Source organism: Parus major, chromosome 9 (genome assembly GCF_001522545.3).
Source record: "Parus major isolate Abel chromosome 9, Parus_major1.1, whole genome shotgun sequence".
Taxonomy (NCBI): domain Eukaryota; kingdom Metazoa; phylum Chordata; class Aves; order Passeriformes; family Paridae; genus Parus; species Parus major.
In genome coordinates, this window is record NC_031778.1 from 414226 (window position 1) to 439742 (window position 25517).

Sequence of the window (25517 nt, forward strand, 5' to 3'; positions counted from 1 at the left end):
AAGGGCTTTTTGCAATGTTGGCTCAAATGTGACAATGGAATGAGCAGACTGCAGTTTCTACTTGAATATTTCTTGTCCAGGAATCTGTTTTTGTAGCAGAAAAAAAATATTCTCCATCAACTGCACTGGCAGCTTTATCCCTCTGTAATGAACAGGGAAGACATATTACACTCAAACAGCATCCAAAGGCCAATGCAAGGACAACACACACAACAGATGCTCAGTTTTAGGGTTTATTTCATCTGCTAACATTCATCTTGGATCTAGACAAAAACAATTAGATGATTTTTTTAAAATTTTATTTTTCTTGTGGAAGAAAAAACCTTTTAGCACTTTTTGTAAGATGCTATAAATAAATATATAGAGCTTTAAGTGTTACTTGGCTCAAGTCAAACCGTTGCCTTTTATTTTTTGTTGTTTTTAAGTTCCTGAAGTGGGGGGGGAAATGCAAACAATATGCATTCAGCCCAATGGAATGAGTCCAGCCACAATCACTTTCAGAGAAGCTGAATCTGTTTGAGCTACAGTATGGAGGATGGAAGGCAGGTGGGAGGACCAGGTTGTTTATTTTTACCCTCAGTCACACAACTCCTGGAGGAACAGAGTTCCTTGGTAAGTAAAGCACACAAGAAAGGGGAAAGGAAGGAAGAGAAAATCCTGCCTGCATTGCCCTTTCCCTGCTCTGTGCAGATTGTGCAGCAGAGAGGAAGGAAGAGACAAAATAAGCAAAGTCCCAGATGAATAGAAATGACAATAAAAACCAAAATCAGATAGCTGTAGGGACAGTGAGAAATCCCCTGCCTGGTGTGTGTAGACTGGCAGAACTACACATAAACACATAGGAACTTCACATTGAGAGAGGATGAGGATTTTTGTCTTCTCCTTATGGGAAAAAAAAAAAAAAAAGATTAAAAGGGGCAATAAAAATAAGTTAAATCATATTCCAATATGTACAAAACAAATCATGCTCAGTAAACCCTTTGAATATAAAATTATTCATTATAATACAACTCTCTCAATCCAGTCTCCAGAACAGACACCTGGGGGAATTGAACATGGAGGGGGAACTGTGGGGGATCTGAGGAGACAAACCCATTTGTAAATGTTGGGGTTTTTTTCAGCTTGCATGGCTGAGAATTACAGAGCTGGGACAACACAGGCTTTAACACCCATGTGCTTATCAGGGCTGCACTCCCCTTGGTAGAATTCTTGTGGATGGGGTAAAGCAAACAGCCATGGATAGCTGGGATTGTGTGCCTGTCTTGCCTGAGCTGCTGCTCACTGACCTGTGCTATAAAGGCTTGGAATACTCCTAATCAGGCAGTGAATCCCATGCTCACTCCTGCCTCTGGAACATGATCTGCTAATATTAGTGAAAGTGAAAACAAGAATAAAAAGAGGGTGCAGCCAGCCCTGTGATTTGAATCCAGCAGTGTCAGCTGCATGCCAAGCTATAGCTCTGGGAATACAGTATTTAAGCACAGTTTGGGTGGTGAATTCCTGTAGTGCTACCCCTTTTTTGTGATGACTGGAAAAGTCTAGGGTGTAGGAGGGGGTTTGGGTAACTCTGAACACCAGAAAGACACTAGAGATGCTTTTAACCCCAGGACATGAGCGTGGTCAGGCCCTGTGCTATGATGATATCATCACCTTCTGTAGCTGTCCACTGCTCTCTCTGAAGTGACTTGGTTGGCTTAGAGGGAAGACTTCCTAATTGTGCTGCCACTGGGGAGCCCTTCTGCCTTGGTCACACTCAGCAACTGCCCTGCTCTGTGTTGGTCTGACAGCCCTGGGACAGAGGATTCAAATCCTTTTTGGGATCCTTCTTATGCTGCTTTCATTGTCATCCCAGTTTTGTAAGTGAGTAAGGAACTGTGGGATGCAAAAATATCAACTAAAATGCTCCTCATTTATTCCAAAATGTTGGGTATAATGGGAAAAATTCAGACAAGAAATTTGCACAGATCCTTTGCTGACTTTTTGTTTTGTTTTGTTTTGTTGATGGCTTTGAACCCCGTGACAGCCTGGGCTGGCAACCTTAGCAGTCAATCCTGCATTCTGTGACCTGGACAGGGTACAAGGTGGCACCTGACTGTCTGGAAAACTTTCAATGAGGCAAACTCCTTCAACAGAGCTAACTAGGATGAGACAAACCAGCAAGAAAATGTTTTCTTCAGCAACAATGCCCACCAAGCAGTGATGCTAAAGCATGGCTAAAACGTGACTAAAAGCAAACTGACATCTTTAGCCCTAAGAAGTCAAGAAGGCCCTAAGAAACAAGTCCAATCTCACACCTGCCTGCTCCCAGAACTCTCTTAACCTGACCTGGATCATGATGTACTGACAGACCCCCTGAAGAAACATTTCATGTACTGAAGAAGGTCTTGTTGTGTCTGGAAGTCACAGGAAAAACATTTTGGAAGAAAGGGGCAGATATTGAACAAGAATCTACTATCTGGCCACCACTTCTGCCAGAGTGCCTTAAAGCCATTATTCTCCATTCATTTTAAAACTACACACACACTTTTCATGTTATTGTAGCATCAAAATATCAGTCCTAAAAAAGAAAAAAAACAGTACCTCTTCCAAGTGTGGTACATATAAATCACAAAAATCTACATTCACATTATGTTAAAAAAGTTCCTTTGCACCCACTAAAGGAAGAAGATAGTGCCAGGTACATCCTGCAACCCATGTTGTGGTGCACAGCACTTAAAACAAATTAACACATGGCTCACAGCCAGAGGCAGACCAGCACAGCAGCCAGGGTGAGGGATGGCTTTTGGGTGATCCATTTCCATTACTCAGAATCTGTTTCAAAGTGCCCTATACTTTTCATACCTTGGAGTAACCCTTTTAGAGTCTGTAAATTACTCCCAGTGTAGAGGTGGAAAAACTGAAGCAATTGCTGGGTGCAGAATTTAAATCTAGAAACTTCTGCCTCAGTACTAAGTGAGATCAGCCCTTCTTTTGTGGTTGAAATGAAACTGTTAACCAAAGACAGTTTGCAATGTAATTTCATTTCTTCTTCTTATTACTGCAATATATTACAAAGAAAATGTTGGAACGAGGTCCTCTACTGACACGATTCTAAGGTCAGAGGCTGCTTCTGATTTAGACAGCCCTGAAGACAGATTCATTAACATCCAGCTGGTTACTCAGAGCCTGTAACACAGGGACAGCTCAGGCAGACACAGCCTAATCACAGCACTGGTCTGAATCACACACAGTCCCAGCAGTGTGACACCAATAGAGATTAGCTGCAGGAATCACTTGTGTGTTGTGGATCCATGACTCAGGACACACCCTGAAAAGCTTTTGAGGAAAGGTGGAAACTGTGCATGTGGAACAGTTGCTTTTTCTATATCTTGTGTGCTGGTTTTGTGGGTAAACAGCCTGTAAAGCTGCATTTTTAAAACACAAATGTTTTCTTTAGTTGCAGCAAAGCGTAAAAGTGCTGGCAACTAGCAGACACAGCTTCTCCCAGTCCTGGAATTCAGAGATGAGCAAATGGACTTGTAATACCTTCTCTGCCCCACAAGCCAACCACCAAACAAGGCTTCGTTTTGCTTCCCAATTTTCATCCAGGAGGAAATGCTTATGTCCAGGCTCCACATTTCTGGGAACAGGAGCCATTCTGTGGCAGAAGCACTGACACAGCCTTAAAGACATGGACAACAGCAGCACATACTGGTACCAGCCAAACGTGTGGGTGACCATGTCCCGCCGTGACTGCAGACAGGTGAGGGTGTGCTGGTGCCCTCTGCAGCAGCAGGGTGCAGACCTGACCAAAATCCACCTGAAATCAACAGGAAAGACAGCCTCTGACTCTGGCTCAGGGCTGTAACAGAGCTGTCTTTGAGCCCTAAGTGCTCTGTGTATTTTGTCAAGTTTTTAGTTGTCTTTACTTTTCAGAAGAATGTCTCCAAAAGCAAGGTGTATCCCCCAGGGTGTGCACAGGAGAATAAAGGAGCCCCTCCTTTGCAAAACTCAGTCTGAACTTGAAACTGCTGGAAATAGAGCACAGAGGCAGAGAAAGAATTAAAACATAAACCGAGCAGCACAGCAGTGAATTTGTGTGATGGGAAAGGGATGCTGTAAAAATGGCATGCTAAAGCTGAGTGAATCAGCACTCTGCCTCTCCTCCAGTGATTTCAATGCCAGCTTTGATTTGCAGTTAACATGGCCTTTGAAAATCAAATCATATTCCATTTGGTTCAGAGTTTACCCTAAACAATAGCAGGTTCAGGTCTTACAGGCTGAGTAACAACGGAGTGAGACATGAACCAGGCAAAAACTACTTCATTTCTGTGCTTCCAGCCAAACAAAGAAGTGCTTGCAGCATCAAAAAAATAAGCCATATTTTAATTTGGTGAGTGGGAAGAGGAATTAGAGATGTCATTGTTGTTCTGTGACTCGAGCAGAACCTGGTTAGACTGTCCCCACACTGGAGGATTAAACTTACATGAGGCCCTAAAAAAAAAAGCATTGAAAGAGTTCTGCTTTGAGAGTGGTCTGAGACTAAAAAAACACAATCCATGATTCCCCTTTCCAGTTTTATGAGCACAGCTTGTTCATTTAAAGTAAGGGCCGCAGAACAGGCACCCTGCCAAAAGACAATGTGCACTGTCTCATTATTAATTCAGGCCTATAGTCAGAAATTTTCATAGCTCTGGAAAAGAGCCCCATCCTGTTCCCACTTAAATCACTTCTAGTGACTTCACTGGAAGCAGGTTGATGCCCATTACCTCTTGATAAAAGCAAGTAAAAATAACTGAAATAATACAGCTAGAGTATGTCTGTATGCTTATTCTGGGTCAGTATTTCACATAGCAACAAACAAAACAAAATCACCCCCTCATCACATTCCCAGTAATGACTGATCATTTGCAGGCTCTGAAATTTTTGCAGATTTATGAAGGCGTATTTAAATTTTTCTTCCTTTTTTTTTATTTGTAGTATGTTGGATAGGGTTTTTGTGTGCTGTTAACACATAATACTTGATGATGGTGGCTTGAGTGGTAGTGGATATGAACGCAGGTTTGAGTCTATGGTTGGCTTTTAACTTGTTTTGGGACCTGTCTGGGAAACAAACCTGGGAGTTTTGTGTATGAATTCCCCATTATTTTTGTGACAAAGCTGCGTATGTATGTGTGATACCAGTGCAATGAATCAGAACCACTGTGCTAAGTACATTTCCCAGGCCATTGTCAATTTGCTTTAATGTCTCTCATCCTCTGACTGGTTTTCTCTTTTTAAATTTTTTTATGGTGCTCTACTTCTTTCTGGCAGTGGCTGCCAGCTGAATGTTTGTGTGCTCACACCCCAGCCTGACAGGATGGCCCATCCTCAACTTAGTCACCATTACCAGTTACTGACAAACAATGCAATTCCCATCCCACCTCCCCCACAAAAGAAAACCTCTGTTTCCTTGTTTTTTAATTATGTATCTTTAGATCATTACACTCAGGGGACAAACAGATTTTAAAAAAATCCAACTTCTGCCATTTGTGTTAAAATCGTGAGGATAAGAAAAGTTCTTCTGTATGTGGACTTATGAGTTGGTAACTGCATTTATGCATTTTTTTATCTCTGCATTAGAATGTTGACCCTTTTTTTTATTTTTATGTATTTATTTTTTTTTTAAGAATCTCATCGGTCTTGTAAGAAACAGTAAAAAGACCCTATGCTCAAGGAAGCAATTTATCTTCTGTTTTACAGACTTGTTTTTAAATAAAATATTTTTTGTTGTTGTTGTTTTTTTGGTTTTTTTGTATTTTTTTGTAATTTTACTTCCACGATCTCTTATATGGAAACCCTAGAATATCATTAATATAAAAGTCTGCCTAGGCTACCACTTCTCTATAATATGGCTCATGTAGTCCTCAGTGGGCAAACGTCCTTGCTCCTCGGTCTCTTCCTTGGGAAGCGCTTCGTTGGACCGGTGAAGAAGCCTCTCCTCCCGGTTCTTTATCCTCTGCTCCATCCTGTCCAGCTGCCGTTTGTACTGGTAGCGCTGTTGGAAGAGGTCCTTTGCATAGTCATAGAGCTGCATGTCCAAGTCATTGAGCTCCTCGATCCTGCGGATGGTGTCGTTGTCCACCTCCACCCCGCCCGCCCGCGTGCTGTTGTACTGCATAAAGGGTCGGATGAATTTCAGGTTAAAAGTTCTCTCAAACAGGTACTGAGTCTTTCTCTGGAACTCTGTCAGGCCGAAGAAGGCCATGTCTTTGAGGTTTTTTTTTGCGCTCTCCAGCAGGATCTGTGCTCGCTTGTTCTCTGGGATGAAGGACATGTTGTAGCAGCCCACCAAGCTCAAGTCAGCCAACATCCTCACTTGGCGGTTGTTGGCTAAATTATACGGGCAATCCATGAACTCCTGCAGCGTGCAGCCCGACCAGTCCGTGCCCTCGTAGCACGAGGGCAGCTCTTCAGGAGTTGGTGTCCTGCCATCACACATGTGCAAGGAGGTCTTCCAAGTAGCTCCTCGTTGAACGTGACGCCATTCGCTGAGGTAACGAGATACGGGGTCTCTCAGCAGAGTGATGTAGTAAAATTTTCTACAAGAAGAAGAGAGAACAGAATAAATATTCTGCTAGTAACAGGACAGGTGCTTGGCAAGCAGAGATCTAGTGCAGACAGCAAAATCTGAGAGTAAATCAACATCCCATCATCCACTGGATTGATAACCCACTTGGTTATTATTGGTGGATAACCCACTGTACTTGTGGATTATTTTTCTCTTGCAATATCTCCTGCAAAGCAGTTTGTGCAACATTAGACCCGTGTTTCTCATTTAAGCCTTGCCAAGTAGCAGCACCTTCACCAGGTTGTCCATTCCCAGCAACAAAGTCAGAACAAATCACCAGGGCTGAACCTGTCTATTGACTTCAGCGATCAACTGCGGCTCCTGGCACTGCCTGGCCTTTCCCACCGAGCACCGTGTGCCTGCTGTGCCAGCCAGGACCTGCTCCAGGACAGCCCAGCAGCCTCTGTGAGCTGGGCCTGTCACTCCATTCAGATGCTGACCAGGACACCCACAGCTTGATTGATCTGGCTGCTGAGTTGAAATCTGGGACTCACCTGCAGCGAGTAGCAGGATAAAGCCACAGGAACATTAATGAAAAACAATGGGAAATCAGGAATGCAACATGCTTTGAGGACAGAGAAGGCTGACAGTGCTGACAACCAGCAATAGCAGCAGTAATTTATTCCCATTTCAGTCAACCTGGTATTAAATCAAACAAACTTCAGGCTCGCTTTTGACACGAGACTAAATAGAAGGGAAAAGCAAGACAACGAGGAAGAACACACATAATGACATGGGGCATTCTTGCTGTTCTAAGAATAATGAAGCCCCCAACAATACCAGCTGTCCCTAGAAGTGAGAACATGACAGCTGTCTCTGACAGAGACCCTCTGGCTTCAGCCCATAAAGTTCTGGGATTGACAGAGGTGGTGGTCTGCAACAGCCCTCTCCACAAAGAGGGAAATGGGCCTTTTCTTCCCTAACTGCCAGCAGCATGGGACTGAGGTGTCTTTGTGTTTCTAGAAGGAGGAAATGCCTTCTCTAGTCCCTCGAGCTGCCACGTTCTTGCAGGGCATGGGGCTGTGTGACACTGTGCACACACAGAAGCACCTGGCTTTGGCAGGGGGCACACACGTGCAGCTGGAGGTGTTGCACACAGGGGTGGTGGAGGATTCGTGTTCCCATCAGAAATGCATCCTCAGACTGCTGCCAGGGCTCACTGCCTTGCCAGAACTGCTCAGGAACGCTGAATGTAATGGCCATTGAGATGGCAGTGAACAATTTTTTGAGGGGAAAAAAGACATAGTAAAAGTATTCTCTTCTGGCTAATTTTAACACACCCGTGTTTTCCTAGCACCTTCAGTATTATTGTTCCTAGTAGTAACTTAAATTTCTGCAATAAGAGCAGTTTAATTTTAAAATAATACATCAAAGCTGTTGCCCAGGAAGTCTCATATTAAGCAATGTTTGCTTTCCTAATTCATTACAAACTTGCTGAAGGGCAAAGTTTTTTGGAACACCAAAGCAGTCAATTTTGGTCTTTCCAACAATGGCAACGGGTGTCCATTCCAGCTCCAGCTCCTCTCCCACTTCCTGCCTTCATAACTGGGGCTGGTAAAGACATTTGTTATTTTTGGAAACTATTCCATGTCTCTTCAATAGCAAGAGTTATCTTGTTGTCTAGTAATTTCCAGTACTGTCTGTGTACAGGGAGAGGGGGGAAAAAGGGGAGCAGACACTTTCCTTCAGTCTTCCTCTTTTTCCTTCCTGTAGTGATTCCACTACCCTGACTGAGAGGCAACCATAATTTATACAGACTGAGCTAAGAAACCTCCAGTAGATGGGATAAAATATGGCAGTGGAAAGAAAAGGAAAGCAGTGATGAATGCCAGATGTTCAATGACAGACATCGGTGCTAAACACTATCAGCAGTTTTTGACTTGTGAACTGCAGAGGACTTTTTATTTTCACCAATGTAATCCAAAGGTTGCATTTTTCACTGAGCAGGTCGAAGTCATTTATTATTTTGTGGCTACAGAAGCAAATAGAAGTTTGCTTCTCCCTGGTCCCTAAGATCAGGGACTCATTTGTGTGTGAGGTATCCACAAAGGAGGAGCTGATTCCTGTCCAAATTCGCCATCTACACAAGTACAGATAGGGAAAAAAGGGAAGAATTAGTATCTGCATTTGGCAGACAAGGGGAAGCACAAATATTAAATGATGTGCATAAAGTCAAACAGAGGTGGCAGAGTTGGCATGAATCTGATTCCTGCAAGCCTGAGTCCAGCTTATCTTCTCTCTGTCTCTGTTTAAACTTTAGGAGACTGTTAGCAAATCAGATTAATAAATATCATGCAAAGCTTCTGGAGTCCATTGGAACAGAGACATTGAACAGGACATGGATTGGAAAAAGCTTAAGGAGCAAATACTTCTTTCTTCACACCTGCACTGCAACTTAGTTGCTGTAATACCCTGGTAAATATTTTACCATGAATGATAATTCCTAAATATTCATCTCAATGAATAGAAAGCACAGGAAAGTAAGTTACAATTTTTGAAATTCTACTGAATCCAATTTTCCCCTTTCCAGGTCTGTCACACAGAAAAGTGCTTGAAGGGAAGAGCTTGCCTCCTAACACAGAAATCAGATTTATCTTTGGAAAATGGAACCAGGCACCTGGAAGTGCTTAAGGAAGCTGCCCCAATGGGGCATAAATGAAATAAAATATAATATAATAAAATAAAATATAAATTAAAACAAAATATCCCAAACCAAAACAAAAACCCTACAAAAAAAAACCCCACAAAAAGCCCTAAAACAAAAAAAAACACCCTAAAAACCAAAACTAAACAGAGACTTTAAAGCAAAAGAATAGTTTTAAGTGCCTAAATTGAGATGCAGCAATGACACAGTAGAAATTATGCTCCCAAATTTGCATTTAGCTTTCTAGAAAGGTATTGGTTTCCAAGAAGCAGATGCCCTCAGGGAAGTGAGCAGTACACCTTCCAAGAGACTGAGACCTCAGGAGCCAGAGAGGGGAGACACTTGGATATTAGAGGGATGACCATGCAAGTGTTCAACCAAGGCACTTAAGATACTGAAGTTCTGTTCTTGAACTATGACTTGGGCTTGCCTTTAAGTTTATAGAAAAATTAGGTAACAGTAAAGCATTGTCCATTAGCAGTCAGGAGGCTGGGGGAACTCTGTTCCAGCATGGCTGAGAATACAGACAATGCCACTTGTCAGCAGTGGCTTGAAATTCATGAGAAACCACATGACTAGTACATTTTTTTGGTCACTGGAGATAAAATAAACCCATAAAACCCATGCAGTTGTGAGTGCCCTGCATTCAGCACGGTGTCCCAGACAGCCACTTAACTTTAGTGTTCCTAAAGGCTCATTTCAGAAGTGTGATCTTCTCTTAGCCCAGATGGTTCCACTCAATCCTGCCTCCTAAAAAGCCCAAGCAGCCCCAGTTGGGTCATGCAGGGTCATGTCTCACTGGCCTTTCTGGACTGAACAAGCTTGAGCAAGACAATTGGAGCCATTGGAGCTGGAAAGACTTTTCTTCCCACATGAAGCAGAAGAGCAGCATTACTGCTCTTGGACCTTCTACACACTCAGGGGTCTGGGACCTCCAAGGGCACAAAGACGAGCAGAAGACAAAGCCACACCTCTGCCTTTTCTTGCATTTCTGCTCCTGGCAGTCCCGACATGAAAATCCACCTGAAGTGTTTGCACAGCTGCAGCTTGGAGCTGCATGCAAGCTGCACAGTGTCCAAGGGAAGAATCCCTAGCATATTTATTAAACAGAACAGAATAAAAGAATGCTTTTTGATCAACAGCCCTGTACTAAAGTGAAGTTTCAGGAAGAACAAAATCCAGCATTAGAAAGGAAGGCCAATCTTGTGGTCATAATACACAAATGAATTCAGGAAACTTCTCTTTAAGTGCCCATTCTGTCAAAATTAGCCTGCTTGCCCCAGACAAATCTCTCTCTCCCTGCCTCTGTTTCCCATGTGTGAAGGGCTGACAATGTCTCCTTTGTGTGTTTTGGAAATTCAAAACATAACATCTTTTGGAGCAGGAGCCGTCTCCTCGCATGATTATGCAAAGCCCCTGTTTCAGCATGGATTGAGGTCAGAGGACAATGGTTAACTGGAGGCATATTTTCATCACACAGGCATCAGAGGCACCACTGCCCTACAGGATTCCCACCCACACCTCTCCTTCCCATTCTCACAAAGCAGCCTTCGTTTTCCCAGCAGAGTTTTGGGGTTTTTTTAAAGCAGGGCCATGTTGCAAATGCAGTGACTGAGCAGCTCGGGGTTAAAAATAACCCTTTCTTGTGGCTGAAGCTGCCATTTAAAAATATTCTGTCTTAAAGCCTGTCAGCAGGTTCCTCAGCTAATGAAGGGGAAATGAAAACCTTCTTCCTCTAAAAACTCCATTGCTTCTCTTTTGCTAATAATCAGTCAAGATAATTCAGATAAAGTGACAGATTCTAAATATGATGCTATCATTTCTCTTCAGTTCATTTCCACTCTTTTCTACATGCCAATTCATCCTTCTTACTGCTACTGGTCTCTAAATTCTGCCAAGAACTGCTTATTATTTGAGTCTGCAATTCCCTATTCTTTCCTGTGCTTAAATGCTTCCTCCCACATGGCCAAATTTTATTTTATATTTAATTTTTTTTAAAAAAAATCTTTACAGGTTTTTTACTGAGCTTTCAAGCATTACTTGCAGGAAAAGCAAAATATAAAACAAGTCCTTTTTGACTACTGTGGTGGCCTTCCATCAGATAAAGAACAAAATACAGCTAGCAACTTGTAATCAAAAATGCTTCATCTGCCTGCCAGGTGGGGGAAGGGGAAGGAAGCTGCATAGGTCAGCTTCAGCCATGTAACCCCAATCTGTCAAAGCAACATTCCCCCAGGCTGCAATTTTTCAGCAGCTAAAAAAAAAGAAATAAAAAAAAATAAAAAAAATCATTCTATATCTTTGCTGAATTAACTCAGCAGGGAGTCTGCCATCTTACAATAATGAGGAACACTGTGTTTTGTTTAAAGATGTAGTAATATCAAATTTGTGGCTGATTTAAAGTGTCCTTGTAAATCAAGCCCATGTATTGTGCAGTCCACAAATCCCTGGTGAGGGTCCCTATTCCATTATATATATATATATATATATATATATACACAAACACACACACACACACATATATATATATAAATTCTAATGGCTCTCACTGTAAGTAGTTTATCACTGAAACAACCACTGATTTTGCTTCCCAGCAGTGAAATGCACCTGTGCACCGGCACCCCTGTTAGTGTGCAGGGACCAAGGGAAGAAGAACCAGAGCACTGAGCACCCCCCCTGTGATCACCTAAACCCCCACTTGGCTGGGAGACTGAAGGGCATTGCCAGGTAAGGGTTATTTCCACTGAAAATGAGCAGTGTATCCTTAAGGAACAGGCCCAGCAAGGACTCACAGGTAAGTAACAAGTGGAGGTGAGTTGTGATGGATGAGCTGAGAATGTGGCAGATCAAAGTTCATAAAGAATTTATATTGTCATTATAAAGTCATAGTAAATGTTACCTACAAATAGCAGGTGTATGAAGAACAGATTCCTCCTTCTGCACAGAGAATAACCTTCTGCTGTCATGGGAAACTCTGTGTGACTCTTCAGCCTCCACTCACTTCAGTAAAAGCTTATTTACCAAACCCACACTTACCACTTTTAAAGCCCAGCCTTGCAAAGACTCCACATTTTTCTCTGTTTTCCTCAACAGTCAGATTTCTTGCATAACAAGCACATTCTCAGTTAGAGATTGGAATTTAATATATGTACAATGATTACTTCCTTTGGTAGCAAATAGTCCTAATTTTCCTCAGTCAATTTCCTCTCATCTGTTGTTCATTTAGACTCTTCCTGAATTTCACACACAATAGTACTTTAAACACACTTCACACACTCCACTCCTTTAAAAGTCATAGAAACAGAAAGAAAACCCCCAAACAAATAAACAAAACACAGCAGACGTCTTTTCTGTCCTCTATGTTTAAATAAAGATTGCAACACAAAAGCCCAAAAGCCAAGAAACTGAAGAGCAAACCCAATCCTCCAGCTCTCAGCCTGGGTAAACACCTACAGCAGTGATTTTCCTTGCCAGGAGAGGAGGGGGTGTCAGTGCTCGCTTTGGGAAACACGTTTGCTTTGCATAATTGTGTTTGTTTTGCCTGATGCTCTCTGCTCTTGGGACTTGGCTGTATTAAAAGAAAGGACAATTGGAAATGTAACAACAGCCAACCCTCACACAGGCTCTGCTCACCCTCCTCATCCTCACTCAGGGAGTCACCCCAGGGCAGATTTCACCATGGGCCAGTTCAGAGCCGGCCCTGAAGCAATGCTCAGGCTGCTCCAGGAGGTTGAGGCAGACCAGAAGAGCCACACCTCTCTCTTTTCACCCTTATTTTTCACAAAATGTGGGCAATTTGCAGAGCTTTGCAGTGCTGGTGGTGCAGCCTGTCATCTTAGCAGACCTCCTGTGTGCTGCCCCTGTGTGCACCAAACACCACGGCTGTGTGCAAGCATAACACAGTCTGACAGCCAAAAAGGAGACAAAAAAGCAAGCAGCAGCTCAGGCATTTCAGGAAACACCCACCCCTCCATCCACACCAAATAATCTTAAACTCAAGCTCCCTTTTGGTGTTCACAAGCCATGCACAGGCTGAGTCACGGCTTAAAATCACCAGAGACAGTCAACCCAGCTGCAAGGCCTTCTCCAGACGGGGGCTGGAGAGACCTGAAGGCATGAAACCCAGGAAAATCAATCTGTGTGCTGGATCCAGCCACACTGCAGCAGCAGAGGATTGATTTTGGGTGCTGTAGGAGCAGTAATGCTGTGTGTCTGTGGCTGCAGCACAGGGGGAGGTGTCTCTATTTAAAGCTGACCTACAAAGAAAGGCAGGCCTGCAAAGCAATAATTAGAATTGTGTCTACGTTCCTGCAACATAGATATTCCTCCTGAATGAATATCTACTATTCCTCCTATGAATATCTACTGGCAAAGGCAGCAGAGCTGGAGTGGAGGCAAAAAAGGTGTAAGGCAGCCCCAAGAGGGGTGAGACCTGGTTTGTCACAAAGTTGGGAGGGCACATTGGCCTTGACACCCATGTTGGGAGTGGCAGAATGATACAGGCTATTCCATCCTGATTGACACGTGTGGTAATACAAGGGAGCATTTTATATCTGGAATCAAATGGAGCATCAAGGTAGCTGTAGCTGGGCATTCCTCTGAAACCATCAGAAATGGACACTTTCAGGACCACTATCTCCATTCATCTCCAGAAATGAAATGAGCTGCACTTTTACCTCTGATCTCAGAGCTGTACAATGCTGGTATTCACTGAGATCACACTGCACTGTTACACACTCAGCCCCAGCTCAGATTTGTTAGCAGTGTACTAATGGGCTTTTACCCAGGAAGTGTGGTCCTATCATCCTCATGTCTCATGACTTTTTTATATCCAATTAGCAGAACAGACACAGATAATGAGTTTTAACAACATCTCTGCTTTTCATAACAAATTGCACTGCAGTGTAAGCACAAGAATTTCCTGTTGAACTGTCTCTTTGCAAACAAGTTAATCTAAAAAAAGATACATGGCATGCTATGAACCTTAGGAGTGAACCGACAGCTCATTTTTCAAAATGACAGATATGATGAAAATTGGACAAAGGCTTGGAAAAAAATGTGGGGGTCAGGGTGAGAGGAGCAAATGGGGGTGGAGTGAAAGGCATTCCAGAGCCCTCTGGAGCCTTGGACTCCTCTAGGACCCATTAAAAGCTTATGTTACTTGCACCGTTTATAAACAGGCGCTTTCTTTTGCCATCATAACTTTCCTCATAAGAGGAGCTTAGGAAGTGTTGACTGCTGTCTTCTGCTGAAGCAAGGCACCAAAAATGACAGCAGGTTACAAATCAAATTCCTGTGGTTTAGTGCCTTTCCTGAGTTTTGGGAGGCTTGTTGTGATTCCTAAGTGACCTCAGCAAACCCCCTGATCAATAGCACTGGAATGCTGACAGATGGCAGAGGCAAGTCTCAGTGCCAGAGGGATTACATCAGTGCTGGCAGGGAACAGATGGCACAAAGGTGGACTGCAACCTGTGCTGATTCTTTGCATTCCTTTGCTTCTGTTGTTGCCCCTGCTGTCAGCAAGGTAGGAAGATTCAGGAGGGAAAAACGCGGCCATTCTCTGAAAGAAAAATTTTCATTGCCTTCACTCACTGGTGTCTGTCACAGAGACTTTCAGTTACCTTGATTTTGGCATTACAAAACACAGAGAAATCAGTAACACATGACTCCTTTACTATAAAAGATTTGCTGGAAGGGTTCTATATCCCTTTTTTTTTTTTTGGAGTATCTTCCTGTGTGTGGCCCCATTAGAACCAAACAAGTAACAAATCAATCCCTGAAGAGTAATGAAACATTTGCAATGAGACACTGAACTTTTCATCTCTGTGTCAGAGATCAATGTCCACTGGACATGTAGCATAGCACAGCAGTTTTAACCCCACCACTAGATGAGTGAAAAGCATTTGGGGCCTCCCTCCATCCCCAGGGAATGAGTGCTGTCCCCTGACACAGTGCCAGTGCAGGCTGCCAGGTCAGGGAGCTTTCTGCTGTGTCCCTGGGGCTGAGCTGTGCTGCTTCTGCACAGAAATCTGTGGAGCTTAGTCCTGGCAACAGAGAGAATGCCAGGGATTTAGCCTCCCCAGGTGTAAAGATGGATGCAATTAATAAAACAAGTGAATATTTTAATTAAGAAAGCATTATTTCTGCGTTATGCCCGCACACTTCAGGATGCAGAGAGAAGAATGACCGGGATATTGACAAACAGAAAAAAAGAAAACCAGAAGCAAGCTGATTTGGGGCAAAGACAAAGTTGAAGTAACTATGCAATATGTAAAGATATTTATTTGAAACAGCTGTAAATAAAGCAGATAGGCTAGAATTTGCATTTTCTTTTGAACTGCAAGTCAGATTCTCTTGTGAATCACAGGAGCTCCACTGGATGTGAGATTCAAACCAGACTCAAGGAAAGTGTAGCAGCATGATAGACAGGAAATATGGCTCCTTGAAGAAGATTAAATTATAAAGAAACCACAGAGGAAGATTAAGGGAACAAGAATAGTCACTTATGCAGGACAATTGAATTCCTTGGCAAAGGGAGGCAATATTTGTGTCAGGCAGCTGCAGCTGCAGCACAGCACCCCTGAATTGCTCATTGATCAATCCTATTCCAATCAAAAACTGATGGACAGACACTTTCATTGATCTGAGTAGGGAGACTCTGGAAGGAGGATTGAGATGCAGAGGATTTTTAAACTGGGCTGGCATGTGCTGAACACACAAGTAAGCACTGTAACTTTCAGCCAGCCAGAGAACATCCAGAAACAAGACATTCCACGGAAGAAAACACAAAAATGGGCAGAGCCCATTCCTGAAAGCAGGCCCAGTGCAAGGACAGGATTCCAAGGTGCTCTGCAAGGCACACAGGGCTGCCAGGAAAAGGGAAACACGACTTTCTTGTGTTTGCTGCCCTGCAAAGCAATCAGCACACGTTGCATCCTGCTGTACACCTCAGCATCAGGTAGGGGACTGCTCCTCATTCCATTTACCCAGCTCCTTCTTATGAGATCAGTGCTGGGGGAGGTTCTCACATGGCTTCTTTTCTTGTGAATAGTCATACTAGTGGCTTACAAAGAGCACCAAAGCTCCCTGTCCTCAATTAACTGATTCTCCCTTGCTCAGGAACAGCAGATGTTGTTAAGCAGCAAAAGATAATCCTCAAGAAAGCAGAGCTACTAATCAGTCACTTTTACATTTAAGATCACTTGGCGTTGCCACTGTCTTATACTGTTTTCCTAATTAATAGCACTGGAATGCACTTAAGTAAGTCCCAGATCAAAGAATCATATGCAGGGATTGAAATAAATCCTGCCTGTGTTGCTAATGCCTTGGAAATGGATGACTTGCTAAGCATTCAAAATCCCGGGTTTCATGGTTCAAAACTACAGATAGTGTGAGATGCTTTCAAAGGAACAGATTTAAGGATGAAAAGGAAAAAGCTCCCTTCATTTGCCTGTAAAAGACAATTAAACAAAGGCAATTGTTCAACTAATTTAGTGTGAACTTTGTGTATCTTAAGTTCCTTATTCTTCACATTCCTATCACCAGAAATCACAGTTCAGGAGCATCAATTTTCATTACAGCACAACTTTATCATCATTACAGATTTTTTTTTTTTTTAAATGTGCTTTAATGAAGGGTTGAAATATTTTTAAAGTAATGATAAATAAAAATGACTGGGGCTGAATGTGTTACCAGCTGGTGCAATAAATCACTGTCTCTTCCTGCATGAGTCTGTTTCTCATGATCTAGGATATCATCAAAATGCTTTGATTGATTTACAGTTTAGTAACCCAGCCATCATCACCATCCATAATTCTACAATAAACCACACCACTTAATGTAGCTGTTACAGATGTTCAGAAGTTCATTCCCTGCCTCTCAGGAGGAGATATTGACACAGCAGCTGCAGACACCAAGATTAGCTGGGGCAGAAAAATTTGTCTTCTGCACAGGAAAGCATCCCATTTTCCTCTAACAATACCCTGTCTTTAAAGCTGAAAGAGATGCTGCCAACCTTGATACACCCAGTTTCAATTATTAAACACCAAATATCTATTTGCACATACCTCCCCCCCCTACCAGCTGGCAGGAGTAACAAGCTGCCTGGCTCCTGTCTGAAACACATCATTTCCTGGGAAATCAAGGCATTACTGAAAGCTCTATGCAACAAATCCATCAAAGGATGTGCAGTGATCAGCAGCTGATCCCAGGCCTTGCCAGCATCGAGAAGCCCAAGCTGCAGTGCATTCTGCATGTGGCACTGCCTCCAGCCAGCCCCAAGGAAACAATTGCTGGCATTTTGTTCTTAAAATCACCACCAGAGCTGGGCTGGGCAGGAGGGGCTCAGCCCCATGGAGAGAGGGCTGCTCATTATGTTCCCTGTGAGCAAAAGCAGCCCTGCCCCACAGCACCACAGGAGACTGCATGGGCATCATGATTCATTTTTCACAAATTATTGATCTGAAAACAGTAGGTTGATGCTTGAACTTCTTTTGCTTGAGCCTGAAAACAATGCAGCGTTAGCTGGCCTGCAATTAATGCTTTCGTTAAAACTGCTTCCTAAAGAAAAGGAGAATAGGCAACATGCAAAGGACAAAGTGTGGGTATTTTATCCCAAACAGCACGAGTGCTGCCTGCCAGCCTCAGCAGCCACTGTTCATTTAAAGCAGGCATTCAGACATGCACACAACAGGAATTGTCAGAGTGATGGTCTAGCTCCCAGAAACAATTTCTCTCTTAAGTGGATCACCATGCCGAGGAAACCAACAAAAACTGCAAAATTCATGAACTGAGCAGTGCTGGAAAGGGCTGCTCCAAATCCATCACTGATCTGTCCTGGCCAGCCAGCATCCTGCCTCTGACAGCGACCTGCTGCTGCTGGGAGAGGTGAGAGGAACACCAAAGCTACTTCTAGTCACAGGAATCCTCTTGTTTCCCCTCATTTGCACTCACAGCAAGCACAAATCAGCCTCGTGGTTTTGGATTTCAGGTGGACATTTGAGTCTACAAAACTTCAGCAGCCTCAGGATTTCTCTGCCAGGTGATCCCTTGGACCTGTGCATTGAGAGGCTGAGAGAGTTGTAAAGTACCAAGTGGGTATTTCACAGAGACAGCACCCCTGCACTGTAAAGAAGGGATACTTTGTCCTGACAAGCTTTGGCTTCTTCTAAGTGTGGTATTCCTCGTCCTGTGGTTAGCAGGAGCACTTGTGAGTACCAGAAGAGCAGCAATGTGTTGAATGTGATTTAAAAAGATCTGATTTTTGATGAATAAATACTCGAAATACTTTTAAAATTTAAATACAAGCCAACATTATTCCTTCACCTTTCATTTGAAGGACTCCAGAGGTGTTCCAGCTGGCCAAAAGGCTGCCAAATTCCTCTGCAGCTCTACTGCAGATAAGTCTAATTTTCATCTTAAAAGTGTATGTTGCCATCTCCCAAAGTGCTGCTTTCTCTTTCGAAAAACCTTCTGGCCAAAGGAGCCCTCGGGAAGTGCAGAGTGGGACTGTTACTGCTCCTGTGCAGCAGGAATAGTGTGCATAAAATAGTGTTTTATTTATCATTTATCCTGTGCCCGACCCCACTAGATGGCACCTGCCTACCACGGAACTGCTCTGCCAGGGAGGCACCGCTCCCCTCTCCAACATTTCCCTTCTCCTGGCATTTGCCATGTCTTACACTGCAAGGCCACCAGTGCAATCTCATTTAGTTGCCAGGAGCTGGTAACTGGGGCTGTTTCCCTCTCCACAGGGGCACTGCAGGCAGCGATGCCCACTGAGGTCACCCACCCTCAGCCTCTGCTGGGATGAGCCACCACAAGAGCATCCTCCTAAAGCCCCCTCTGCTTGTTCAGCCTTCCTCCCAGAGGCTGTGACAGCACCTGCCAGGGCATTTCCATTTCCAGTGTCACAGGCATTCCCTGCTCCCATTCCCTGCCCCGGGGTGCCTGCAGCCCGCGGGTGATGTGCTGCTGGGACACGCAGCACTGGGGCTTGCCTTGGGAATTCTGCACCTACCCAGCCCTTTGGTTCAGTCTCTGCTTCAGGCTTGACTGAGAAACACCACCTTTAAAAGATTTACACAGGCATTTTCTCCCTTGTAAGCTTAGGTTACATGGAAGAGTTTTGCTGGCATAGCTGTACTGTGAGAAGTAAATAATAAAAGAACATTACCAGCCAAATAGCAACGCCAGCAAAAAGTTGTGGGTGGCAATATCTATGTGGTTGTGGGTATGGCTTATTCTGTCCCGGGAAATGGGTTAAATTGTGGAGCAGAGGATCCTTGCCAGTGTGAATTCCTTCCCAAAAAGGGTTTATCAGCACGGCTCCACTGAAATAACCACAGTTTGGATGCAGGCATGTGCTTAGTCTGCCGGTAAAAACAATTATCACGGAGGAAAACTTTCTTGTGTTTCGTAAATTTTGAAGTAAGTGTGTGGCAATCCACATCCCTGGAGCATGCTGTGCTAAGTCTCTGCCCACTGGGATCTGCTGGGCTGGGGCCATTAGCTCTTTCAGCCACTCTGGCAAACTGCTGAGCTTGGAGAGGCTTTCAGGCACCACCAACCTGGGGTGAATGAGAGCTGGTGATCTTGGTATATGAGGCTCATATCCTACAGCTTTGAGTCATTCAATCCCCTGCCTGTCTCCTCACATAATAATTTATCCTTTCTTTGAATATTTTGCCAATGGGAGCTGGAAGGTAGCAGGGCCATTGCAATCCTTTTCTTTCAATACTCTGGGGGATCTCAGTTTGGTGAATTGCTTTTTCATCTTGAAGAGGGGATGTGTGCCCAAGCAAGAGATCTGGAAAGCTCTCAGCATCACAGAACTGCTTGGTCTGCTCCATTTCACCTGGTGATGTCTTTTATTATCAGCTAGCTCAAACACGAGAAACACTCTCAGTCATCGGTGGGACACAAATATCGGGCTTCAAACTCCCCTTGTTAATCTTCCCGAAAGCTGGGCTGATGCTTGAGCATCCTGTTATTCCAGTCAGCCTAGAGACAAGTGCCAGAGCTGGCACGAGAGGTATGTGTGCATCAAAGGTAAATTCCAAAGGGAAATTCCTCCCACTCCATGCTCAGGCTTGGTGTACTTGTTACTACACATGTGCTCCTTGTTCCAGACACAACAAGGGCAAAAGCAGCTGTGGACAGGGACAGAAGGTGGACTGCTAATGCAGAAAATTAATAATGAAATAATTAATACAGCAGAGATTCACAGTGTTCACTCTGGGAAGACAAGGCTTTCCTTCTGGAGAATTCCACGAAGGGAGGAACAGTAGCGACAGATTTGAAAATTTAATTTAAATTAAAAAAAAGGAAAAGAAATCCAATCACATCCTCTATATTTAAAAATTAAAAAGACTACCAGATGCAATTACATTCATGATTAAAAGATCTAACAGAAGTGTATTTAAATTCATTAACTTAGTCCACACTTTCCTACCTCAGGAGACCAGCTGCTCCTGGAATACAGGGCACCAAAATACAAACTACATCTTGCTTGTACTTGATCAAAACCTTTTCAAAGCTCCAATGATCTGGCTGTTAACATCTCTTAGGTGATAATTAGGCTCTTGGGGCAGCAAACATTGTTTGGGAAAGAAAATGCACAGTGGAAACGTAAGTAATGGAGCCTTCTGCCTGTTGAGGCATCAGTTATTCCGCTGTATAAAACCAGGCTCCAAGGGCAAAATGAGGCCATTTTCAAACAGAGCCTCATTTTGCCTGTGTATAGCAGCAATCAGCAGATGCTTTACCTCTGTGTAAACTGTTTACTTTAGCTTTTGCTCATTTCTTGCAACATATGTTTTAACCAAGAGATTTCAGCCCTTGCACACGTGGCTCACAAGCTCTCCTCTGGAAAACAGCTGCTGCGTGGTTTTTCCATCACTGCTTGACAGACGTTTGGTAGCAGGTACCAGCTGGGGCAGGTACTTCTCCCAGTTCCTGTGTTCTCAAGTCTCTCTGCTCAGGGGATGCTCCAGGGCCTCTGGATGAGGGTCAGGGCATTTTCAGAGATACTGTCAAGAGCCAAAAGCTCCTCGTGGGATGTTGCCTGTTTATTAAACCATGCACAGTGATATTCTCTGTCTGCCCCAGGAGGACATTAAATTAACAGCAGAGGCACTGACTTCCTTTCTGTTACTGCCACGGGACCCATTTCCCTCCAGTGGGACAGGAAGGGGCTTAATTAAAGACAACTGGGCATTTCTGTTCATGGCTGCATGTGACAGGTATCTGTCCTTCTCAAGTCTCCCTCCAGGTGCTATGCCTGGTTTTGGTCTCCTCCATCCTGCAAAGCTCACCTCCTCTGGATAATGACCCTTCCTTCTCAAGGGATCCTTTAAATATTTCTGACAGTCTGGGGCTCTGCTGGCCTTCCTGCACAGTCCTCCATGCTCAAGCACAAGAACATCAAAGGACAGAATTGCTCTTTCAGACAAGACAGAGCCTGAACTGTCGGTTCAGACATTTTCTGGACCCACTTGAAGATTTTCCTGTTGTGAGTTAGTTATGATCCACGGCAGAGACCTCTGCACTATGGAAGGGCCTGCTCCCCTTCCCCTGAGAAGTAGGGAGTGCCCCTGGGAAGTTGCAGCGTTGCTGAAGAGCTGTCATTCAGCATGAAACCAGCAGATTTTAGACTCCACCAGCCTCTGATGTCATGTGAGCATTAACTCCTCACTGCTTGCAAATGTACCTGAGGTGCCCAGCACGTCCCCACATGGCCAAGGCAGCCCTGCTGATGTGCACAGGAGCAGGAACAGTTTCCTGCTGTCCGTGTCTCTTCATTCCAATGAAGGCAAAGCAGATGTGGCTGCACCACTAGTGCAATGTTCCACTCACCCTTAGTCCTCCTTTGCCACTGAAGGACTCGAGAGGTCTACTTTATTTTGCTTCAAAAGCCAATACAAGGCAGCTGACCTGCCTTGAAAAAAGAGTTTGAAACCCAAGGATGATCCAGGTATCAAAATCAGAGCTTCAGAATGTTCCCTTTTTGAGTGCCAGCCTGTGAATACCTCACAGGTGAGAGCATGGAGGGGAGAGTTCCTGAGGGAATGGAGAAAGACACTCCTCCAGGACCGATCACATCCCTCTGGTGAACAAGCACATAGTGGCAGGATTAATCAAAGAAAGTGTAACTGAAACCAAAAGCAAGAAAATACTAGAAAAAAATAGGGAAAAGCAAGGGAAATTGCAGACACTCAAACTCAATGTCAAATTCTAAAACTGTTTCTAGTAATCCAACTCCAGACACGTGATTCTGGATGTGTTTCTATCTCCTAAGTCTCTTATCTCTGTTCTGGCTCAGAAGAACTCCATTTCTCTTGTTATTTATGGGAACATGCATCATACATGTTACACTGTGTTTCACATACAGAGGAAGACCCCCCTTATTGCTGTGTTTTTGGGACAAGCCTTCATACTGCTCCAAAAGTCCAAAAAGTACATGCTCAAGTCCATTACAATGTGAGATCACTTTTCTGAATGAGAACCTGGAATTCAACCTGAGCTGAAGTTACTTACAACAAAACTCCAACATATTTCATGCAATACCTGTGCTGTGCATGCAGCCTGGAAAACGATAATATGTTATTTTGTGAGGAATTTACATGAAATCATGAGTGTTTTCTCTTCTTTCTAGAGCTTTCAGTCTCAGAGAAAATGGAGATTATTTCCACAGAAGAGCAGAATGCCCGTTATCACCATGAACACACAGAACTTTACAGATTTCTGATGGCACTTACAGAAATTGGGTGCCAAGGTCCCGTACCCAGTGCTGTGTCTTGATCTCATCATCAAGGAGCCTGTAAAGGCTGCTATGAGCCTTGAGACACTGAGCTGAAGATGATGGATGGCAGATTTATGAATCACATCCCAACTTTTTAAATCCAAAGAATCTTAAAATATCTTTTGCTGCTCTTTCCCCTCACAAGAATGTTACCAGTTATCCTTGACAACTGATAGCTTTCATCTATCCCCAGTGAATACATGGATTTTCTTTAACCACAGACTCTCATCTGTCTAAGCCTTTTGGAGTAGCAAAATATTCTGGGAGGAAAGCTCAGAATGATCCAGATGACAGGACAGGGAGGACAAGGAAGGAAGACAAGAAGAGAGGAGCTTGAGATGAAGTGTGGTTACATTTGTTAGGATTAAATTTGATTAGATTTGTTAGATTAAATTTGTACAATCACTTAAGACCTATCAGCCTTGAGTACATCATTGGGTCAATCTGGTGGTAAAACAAGGGGCTTCCCTTCTGAAGAGGGGAAATTAAAAATATTAGATATTTTCTCTTTTAACACTAGTTTGTGCAGGAGGGGGTAGGTGAGGCTGCAAATGACACCACTGGTTCTCTTTGGGGTGAATATTTGTGTGAGGTTAGCTACATACATCATCATCCAAAAGCTTTATTTTTGAAACGGTACTTGCTATAATCTGACCTTTTCTTTCTGTGGATAAGGTTTTCATGGGTCTTACTTAAAAGCTGCTTTGATTCCAAAGTGAGAAACTGTGATGATGAATTTTTCAAATGATTACCATTAATACAGGTGAATTACAAACATATCCAGCCTTGTTGCTGAAAGATGAACACCTTTAGGGTCCATTGTCACTTTTGATTGACTGAACATGCCCACAACTCTGACAGAGAACTGCTGTCATTACCAGTGTTTTTCTGGGCACCAGTGCTGACCTCTCTGTTCCTTCCTATGCTTGGCTGCTTGCTCTCAGCTCGAGCTTTTCCAGCCATCATTGGTTTGCTGAAGTCCTTTTCCCTGGCTGAAGTCACAGCTAGTCTGTACATTCTTCTGCCAGGTTTTCATTCCATTAGGGCACAGCCCAAAGCTCACTGAACTCAGAGGAAAGAGCTGCTCTCACTCGCAGGGATTTCGGATCATGCTTCACCTGCCTGTCTGCCAAATGCTTTCCTTGAAGACAAAAAAAATAATGCTGTGTATGAGTTCTCTTAGGAAAGAATGACAGCTGCTAGGGGAGGACACATGAGGAAATGTGTGGGGAGAAGCATGTGAGGAAATGCAGCCGTGCTGGGGAGCAGCAGTGACAAGAGCAGAGTAAAAGAGAAAACCAGTAAAAACTGTGGAAGAGGGGCAGACAAAAATGATTTCACCATTACACATTCTAACAATTGATCCTACAGTTGTAACACTTGATCCTGCCTTTTAAGGCCAAAACCTTATTTAGAAGAATAATCTCTAGGTAAAGTAGGAACTTGGATCTCCATGTTGTTTTAGTGCTGGGCCTTTCTCAGAAAGGGACATTTGGGACCCCAGTAGGAGCCACCTTCCTGCAGAAGTGCAGATATGTTTAACTGAGGACACATGGACCCTTCCCAAACCATGTTCAAAGAAATCTTTTGAAAATCAGCTGTATCCACTTTGCTTTCTGTATCCCCAGCAGTTCCCTTAGGCTATGTCTACACCATCAGCTCCAGGAGCTCTTATCCAGATGGAGTAACCAGTTTGTTCAGAGGTGCCCCAGCCACCCTGGGCTGTGTTTTCAATGGGCTGGAGGAGAGCTGTGGGCTGCTCCAGGCAGGGACCTTGGTATCAGGACAAAGGGATCAGGGTATAAGGAGTTGCCACAAAACACATATCTCACCCCCTGGACAGAAGCAGTGTCAAACACCCTTTGGAAGGTCAAAAAAATAAAAGAAAAAAAATAAAATAATTGTCAGGCCTTGCTTAGGGAGGCAAACACTGTTTTCTCCCCAGAATTATGTCATATTTGCCATTATTACAATGTCAGCCTTCTGTGCCCAGTTTGTCACCTGGCACTCTGCTGATCTCATTGCCTTTGGCAGAAGCACTGGGGTCTCCCAGCTGGTCAGCAGCACCAAGAAAACCAAACTTTTCCCTTTCTAATTCACTAAGAAGCTAAAAGGTAGGAAATAACAGCCTTAGCAGGAACTTCTCTCAGTTCAGTCTGTGCTCTCCCATGGAAACACCAGTCTGTCAATCCATTCTTGTGGCCTTTACTGGCTGTGATTCCCACCTGTCCAACAAGTATGTGCAAAGTGGCTTTTACACTGTTTGTGGCTGATGGTTATAAAGGCTAAAAAAATTTATGAATTGCCAGAGTCGTGCATTCACAAAATTTGACTCAGGCCCCTGGAAAACCACTGGACTGGCTGAAAAAATTCCAGCACATTACGCTGACCTCATTCTGCTTAACTGCAAGTACTCTTGCAAGGGAGCCCAGGATCCTTCCAGCTCCAAGTCATTCACTCCAGTAAGGACAGGAAACTGTGGG

At 43.7% G+C, this 25517-nt stretch overlaps 1 protein-coding gene across 1 annotated transcript in view; it reads right to left on the reverse strand.

Annotated features, from left to right (window-relative positions):
- Positions 1-220: 220 nt before the first annotated feature.
- Positions 221-25517, reverse strand: part of HS6ST1 (heparan sulfate 6-O-sulfotransferase 1) — a 185197-nt gene continuing 159900 nt past the window's right edge. Inside the window, exon 2 of the mRNA XM_015637695.2 lies at positions 221-6560. Within this exon, the coding sequence (XP_015493181.1) occupies positions 5852-6560 (709 nt within the window). The 3' untranslated portion in view covers positions 221-5851. The remainder of the gene's footprint in view (positions 6561-25517) is intronic.